Here is a 7,234-nt window from a genome sequence, read left to right on the forward strand (position 1 = left end):
GGCAGACTTTCAATCCAGAAATACACCTACCTGCAATGCTGAAATTTGTCAACTCTGTAATTATGTATCTGACCAGAGTGACACTATAATAGATACCAAAATTTCAGCTGCCAAAGTTGATATTCCATATGCAAACAGAGATGCCTGGAGAAATGTACAAACAGCAGATAAAGCTATCAACTTGGCAAAAACGGCTATCAGCACTGGTCAACTAATATCCAAAAAAGGAGGTAAGATTAATTCTGATGCTAGAAAAATTGTTTCTTGTGCCAAAATTGCAAATGATGGTCTTCTAGTAGTACATAGAGCAATACCCTTTTCTACAGATAAGGAAGAAAGGATTATCATTCCATCATCATATCTTACAACTCTAGTCAATCAGATTCATAATCAGAATAATCACCCCTCTAAACACCAAATGAAACAACTTTTTGACAAATATTTTTTTGGAGTGGGAGTTGCTAACATTATAGACGATAAAATAAACAGCTGTCCAACATGTTGCTCAATTAAAAGATTACCAAACAACAATATTTTCACAACTACAACAAATGCTAAACATCCTGGGACACATTTTGGTTGTGATATACTTAAGAGAGCAAAACAGAAAATAATGGTTGTTAGAGATCAATTCTCATCCTATACTGTTGCTGATTTTATTAAGGATGAAACTGCAGAATCCATGGAAGAATGCATTATCAGGTTAGTAACTCCAATACGTCATACTGGAAAAGTTGTTATTAGGACAGATCAAGCCACAGGCTTTGTTAAAGTCAAAACATCAAAAAATTTGGATAACCTAAATATAAACATTGAGCTCGGAAATAGTCTAAATAAAAACTCAAATGCTGTGGTGGATAAGGGAATTCAAGAGCTGGAGAAAGAGATTACCATACTGCAACCTGGAGAAAATCCAATAAACACAGCTACACTTGCTCAGGCATGTATGAATTTAAATGATAGACTAAGAAGAGCAGGCACAATTTCAGCTAGACACATTCTTTTTAGTAGAGATGACAAAAAAATGACAAATATCCAACTAGATGATGAACTACTGGCCAAAAATCAACTTGAAGCAAGAGAGAAGGCTAATCATCTCAAAAACAAAGGTAACCCATTATTTAACACTAATGAAAAAAACATTGAAATCGGAGACCATGTCATGTTAAATGTAAACCCAAAAAAACATTGTGTTAGAGATACCTTTGAAGTCATAGCTGAAATAGACAATGGCATTGATAATTATCAATTAAAAAAAGTTTTCAATCCCTCTTCAAAAACTAACAAACTGAAAAACAAAGTTTATACAACTTCAAAGCATCAAATATTCAAAGTAAATGAACCTTGCAAAAGTACAAATTATGAAAAAAATGAAACCTCAAAGTACAAGCCATTTGATCCAATCAAAAGACAAGATGAATCATCTACAGATGATGATTCAGATGAAGAAACAGTAATTATCAATGATGCACTAGAAGAGGATATGAATGCCATTGTCGCTAATAACATACAGGGCAATAATGACAGTGAAGATCAAGAAGAAGATGATTTTGGAGACAACATTTCAGAAACTATATCAGAAAACACTGATAGTGCTGCTAATGATGAAATTGAATATGTCAGTGCAGAGGAAGATAACAATGATCAAATTCCCAAAGATGCTGAAAAAACCAAGCCTAGACATGTTCAGGAAGCATGGATTCTTCCAATCAAAACTAGAAAGTATTTAAAATTAGAAACATTAAAAAAAAATCTTGCAGCAATAAAAATACAAACTTGGTATAGAAAACAATCACAAAGAAAAAGAAAGTACAACTTAAGAAGCAGAAAAACACCAGAAAAATTAAGAAATTGTAAATCAAGCTCAGATGAACATTTCTTAAGTGATCCAGAATATGAAAGATACATATCAGATAAATCTACGGAGAAAGGTCTAAATAATAGCAAAGATTCATTGGAATGGGATACAAATCAAGAATGTACAGAGCTTAGTGATGAACATAATGACGCTTTTTATGCAGCAAGCCTAAACTTAGACTTTCCAAGGAATGGCACTGATTTGATGGCTGTATATGACTTTACTAATGTCTTGCCTCTCACGTCAGAAATGAAAGAAAAGTCCGTTGATAGGAAACCCTTTAAATACTTTAATAAACTGTTAAAAAAGAGGGGGGGCACTCCGTCAAAAAGGCAACATTAACTTCGTGAAAAGGGGGAGCGTCATACTGTAAATAACATAAACATTATTGTATGATAATAATTATATTATTAAGGATACATCTGGTGAAGAATAACCTGATGAGGGCAACAGTGACGAGATAGGAGATGGTGACCATAATGAAACTGAGACTGAAATTGAAAGAAGATCTCTATAAAGAAACTTGTCACCAATCAATCAATCAACAAATTGCCTATCTATGTCTCATACAAATATGCCAAACATTTTAACCATAATGTATTTTATCAATAAGTTTCTCTAAATGGCTGAGATTATTTTATTCTTTTATCAAAAACATTTTATCATTATTTTATCAATTATGAAAATAAGTGTCTGAAGAATTTATACCAATTGAAAAATAATATATTAAAAGTCCAGATAATTTAAAGTCCTTATATTCCCTATTGTTTTTATGTTGCCTGGAGTGTCCCAAGTGATAATGTGATTGTTAATGATTATAAAACCTACGTGAACATTGACATTTATGGGTTACCTATAATTGTGAATATTCTGGAGGTGACTATTAGCATATGCAGCCACTTCATCTCTAGCGGACACTCCAGGCAAATGGCAAATATTTTCTAGAGTTTGGCCTGACGGGTTCTGTATACAAAATGGCATATTGAGACAGAGGCAAGACAGGTGAGCCACTTTATGTATTATTATATTCTAATTCTCATCTGTCTCAGTATGGTTCCAACTTCTATTTGTACTCTCATATTCTCCTGATAATAATAAATATAATATTATATTCTAATTCTCATCTGTCTCAGTATGGTTCCAACTTCTATTTGTACTCTCATATTCTCCTAATAATAATAAATATAATATTATATTCTAATTCTCATCTGTCTCAGTATGGTTCCAACTTCTATTTGTACTCTCATATTCTCCTGATAATAATAAATATAATATTATATTCTAATTCTCATCTGTCTCAGTATGGTTCCAACTTCTATTTGTACTCTCATATTCTCCTAATAATAATAAATATATTATTATATTCTAATTCTCATCTGTCTCAGTATGGTTCCAACTTCTATTTGTACTCTCATATTCTCCTGATAATAATAAATATAATATTATATTCTAATTCTCATCTGTCTCAGTATGGTTCCAACTTCTATTTGTACTCTCATATTCTCCTAATAATAATAAATATATTATTATATTCTAATTCTCATCTGTCTCAGTATGGTTCCAACTTCTATTTGTACTCTCATATTCTCCTGATAATAATAAATATATTATTATATTCTAATTCTCATCTGTCTCAGTATGGTTCCAACTTCTATTTGTACTCTCATATTCTCCTAATAATAATAAATATATTATTATATTCTAATTCTCATCTGTCTCAGTATGGTTCCAACTTCTATTTGTACTCTCATATTCTCCTGATAATAATAAATATAATATTATATTCTAATTCTCATCTGTCTCAGTATGGTTCCAACTTCTATTTGTACTCTCATATTCTCCTAATAATAATAAATATAATATTATATTCTAATTCTCATCTGTATCAGTATGGTTCCAACTTCTATTTGTACTCAACATATTCTCCTGAATTCATAACAATGGACAAAAGAAAAAGGATGACATTCTAAAATACAAAGTAGAACGATGTCTGTCTGTCTGTTTGTACCGCTAACCGATCAGGTTCTCCTTTACAGGGTAGCTTCTCATAGGTCCCGGAAAGGTTTATAAAATTATAACTATCTAACCCTTTACCATACACCCCCAAAAATGAAAAATACCCCCATCCAAAAAAAAATTATTTTTTTAAAACTACAATTAAAATAGTAGGGTCGACTAACCCCCACCCCCCCCCCCCTAATTTTTTTTTAAATGCGAAAAATAAGGTTGATAAAACCTTTTGGGGCAAAGCCCCTAGGCTAGGGGCAAAGCCACTAGTATCCATTAAAGTGAAACTTAATACCTAATGGATTTGGATATAAATACCTGGTTATTGTGACAGATAGTGGACATTATGCTCCTCCATGTTGAGAGAAGGGGTTGAGGTAAAGGGGTGGATTTTAGCCAGCTGCTAGCATCATTTATCAGAATATAGGTATGCAAATCTGGTGCAACATCCAGTTGATAATAATAAATGGATTGTTACCTCTAATTCTTCTAAAGGCTGGATGTATTCCATAGCTTTGCCAGCTCTCACCTCACTCAGTTTACTTTCGATCTGTGTCAATCTCTCTCTGAGAAAAATATTTAGTTTGATTAGAAATTATAGATAACCAAACCCCAATACACATTACACATGCCATGCAAACCTTAATTTCTAAGAGATATATAGAGGGATAAGACAATGTACGATAAATTAGAGTACACTCCCTTTTATTACCAACACTGGATTAAAATATAGATTAAAATTTTGGTGAAAAAGTTTGAACACTGGTAGTTACAAAGGGGGGGAGGCTGAGCCGCCAGCCGTTAGCCGTTACTTTTCCAAATTTTTGTTCGATTTAGGGAAAATAGGCCTACCAAGGATTACTCATGCAAAATTTCAGATGGAAATTCGAATTTTAAGTGCCATTTGCTCACTGATTACGAGATGGTTGCATTAACCCCCCCCCCCCCCCCCCTTAGCTAAGATTCAATTGGAACCCCCAAAGTTTCTAAGCCAACAAATAGTATATGGTGTTTAAAAACGGAGACTCGGACAAATATAAAAGAGTCCGATGTCCCCGTCCTCCCTGTATTAAAATTTCTTGTACAAATAAGGAATCTTAACAAAATTTCAGCCGTAAATCTGAGGTGAATTCTTGAAAAAACTTTTCTAGTATTCATTCGAATCCGGTGGATAGGAACCGGTTCTCATCCATACGAAAAAAATATCATGTCTAGCATCGTATTATGTCCAGCTTACTACGAATATAAAAATGTACAATCATAAGATTAAAACCAGTTTTTTAGCCCCGAGGTGCCTCTGGACTAGCAGCCAAGAAAATCTGGTTTCCCCCTAAATGTAGTTGACAGACGAACATACAGACAAATGGAATCATGGACTAGCTTCACTACTAATAAATCCTAACAATCCAACAATGGATTTATTATTACTTGGATTTTACACCAGATAATTGTGTACATTAATAAAGTCACGTGAAACTTGTAGCTGGCTAAACGCCCCATCCACTCACTTTACCCAATCTCTTCCCATCCTGGACTGGATGAACAAATTGACCAATAAGTGATGTTCATGTTAGCAATTTAAATTGACTAAAATTTTTCCCCTGTCATAATATCCACATACATTCTATATCCATTTAACCAACCTGTATAACTGTTCCCTTAGTATTGTAAACTGGTTTTCTAGTTCAGTTAAATCTTCTATGTATCCCTCTCTTCGTTTGTCACAATCCTTAACAAATATTAGGTCTGAACAGGCCTAGCTATTGTAACAATCAATTTTACAAAAAAATCTCGAAACCTTTGGAAGTTTTTTTTCATATGACTGAAGAGGGGTGGGTAAGAAGGGGTTGTGGGGAATTAGAATTGTTTGTCAGAATATCATTCCCTTTTACCTGGGTCTGAAAAGTACAGGTATAAAGGGATAGGAAAATGGGAATTTAATTAGACTTCTAACTCATTTATCTTTAGAACTAGATTTATCTAGAAAAAATTAGCTAAATAAAACTTTATTACATTTGAATAAACAGAAATAGTGTCCAGAGTCAAGGGAAAACAAAAAGTGAATTTAATTTAGATTAATTATCCCAATATCCCAAAATAAGTCACTTCTTACAAAAAGGATAAGAAGTCTGTAAGTTAGTCTGTCTATGAACCTACACTCAATGAGTCAATACCTTAAAGTCTGTCTCTCAGTCTTTCTATCAATCTGTCTGTCTGACAATTTGTCTGTCTCTATTTCTATCTGTTTTTCTTGCATTTCACAGTCACTCAATATCTATTGAGTCTTTCTATCGTTTAATAGGTTTATCTATCCATATTCTTTACATGTCAGTCTGTCTGTCTTCTAGTCTGTTCTTCTGCCTGTCTTCTAGTCTGTCCTTCTGTCTGTCTTCTAGTCTGTCCTTCTGTCTGTCTTCTAGTCTGTCCTCCTGCCTGTCGTCTAGTCTGTCCTTCTGTCTGTCTTCTAGTCTGTCCTTCTGTCTGTCTATCTATCACAAGTATTTACCTCAACGTCCATATCGGAAGAATCAGATCCGGACCCATCATCCGAGGAATCATCTCCGGATCCCATCTTATCATTCCCATCATCATTCTCCTCCCCTTCACTTCCACTGCAGGGGTAGCGCATTAATCAAATTTATGGCCTGCATGAAAACAATGTGTGAATACACATTTCTGCATTCTTCCTACCTCTTTGGATTTCATTTGAGAAGAAAATTTTCATTTAAAATAACAATATCAATAAAATTTAACTGTTTAGGTATAAAAATGTAGGTATGTAATATTTATTTCCTATTCCTATTTTCTATTCTTTTTATGTATGTACCAAAGAATAATAATTCTAAAGATTTTAAGCTAGCAAAAGACAAATGTGTATTATAAAACTTTGTGTAACAGTAGGTATTAACTTTAGTATAAATTAAATTTGATTAATTCCTGTCGACTTCATTATCCCCATCCTCATCAGAGTAAACAGAGGGGGTCCTCCGCTGAGGTTTAGTTTTGGTCATTGTCTCTGAAATTTTTGGTATAACATTATAACAATCTCTATATAAAAGTAACAGGATGTCTATCTGTGTGTACCGAAGGATCTCCCTAACCGCTCCACCGATATGGTTCTTCTTTATAATGTAGTTTCTCAAAGTTCCTGCAAAGATTTTTAAATTCCAAAAATATGGGAGGGAGGTCAACTCCCCCCCCCCTTACCTTCAACTGAAAGGGTAAATATAGAAATGTAAAAAAAAAATTGGCACCAAAAGAAAAACAAGTTTTGGAAAAAATTGTAGGCAAAATAATCATTAATGAACATATGAAATAATATCAAATTTTGGAGTTTTAATTAATAATAAGAAAAGTTAAAATATAAAT

General features: G+C 33.2%; 2 protein-coding genes across 8 annotated transcripts in view; one reads left to right on the forward strand and one right to left on the reverse strand.

The window, feature by feature from the left end:
* Positions 1-2,804, forward strand: part of LOC145306615 (uncharacterized) — a 6,024-nt gene extending 3,220 nt beyond the window's left edge. The window contains exon 2 of the mRNA XM_080148842.1: positions 2,274-2,804. Coding sequence (XP_080004968.1) covers positions 2,274-2,294 — 21 coding nt within the window. The 3' untranslated portion in view covers positions 2,295-2,804. The remainder of the gene's footprint in view (positions 1-2,273) is intronic.
* The window catches only part of Brms1 (breast cancer metastasis-suppressor 1-like protein), a 24,443-nt gene extending 17,565 nt beyond the window's left edge, over positions 1-6,878 (reverse strand). For all 7 annotated transcript variants that reach the window (XR_013875082.1, XR_013875081.1, XR_013875080.1 and 4 more), the window contains exons 1-4: positions 6,803-6,878; positions 6,372-6,477; positions 5,509-5,594; positions 4,344-4,431 (exon numbers count right to left, since the gene is read on the reverse strand). Coding sequence is in view for 1 of the 7 variants with exons in the window: in XM_080148843.1 (XP_080004969.1) it covers positions 4,344-4,431; positions 5,509-5,594; positions 6,372-6,477; positions 6,803-6,876 (354 nt within the window). In the remaining 6 variants the exon portion in view is untranslated. The remainder of the gene's footprint in view (positions 1-4,343; positions 4,432-5,508; positions 5,595-6,371; positions 6,478-6,802) is intronic.
* Between the last annotated feature and the right edge of the window lie 356 nt (positions 6,879-7,234).

The sequence above is a fragment of the Acartia tonsa genome, chromosome 14, assembly GCF_053477335.1.
Source record: "Acartia tonsa isolate MP-2025a chromosome 14, ASM5347733v1, whole genome shotgun sequence".
NCBI classification, from domain to species: domain Eukaryota; kingdom Metazoa; phylum Arthropoda; class Copepoda; order Calanoida; family Acartiidae; genus Acartia; species Acartia tonsa.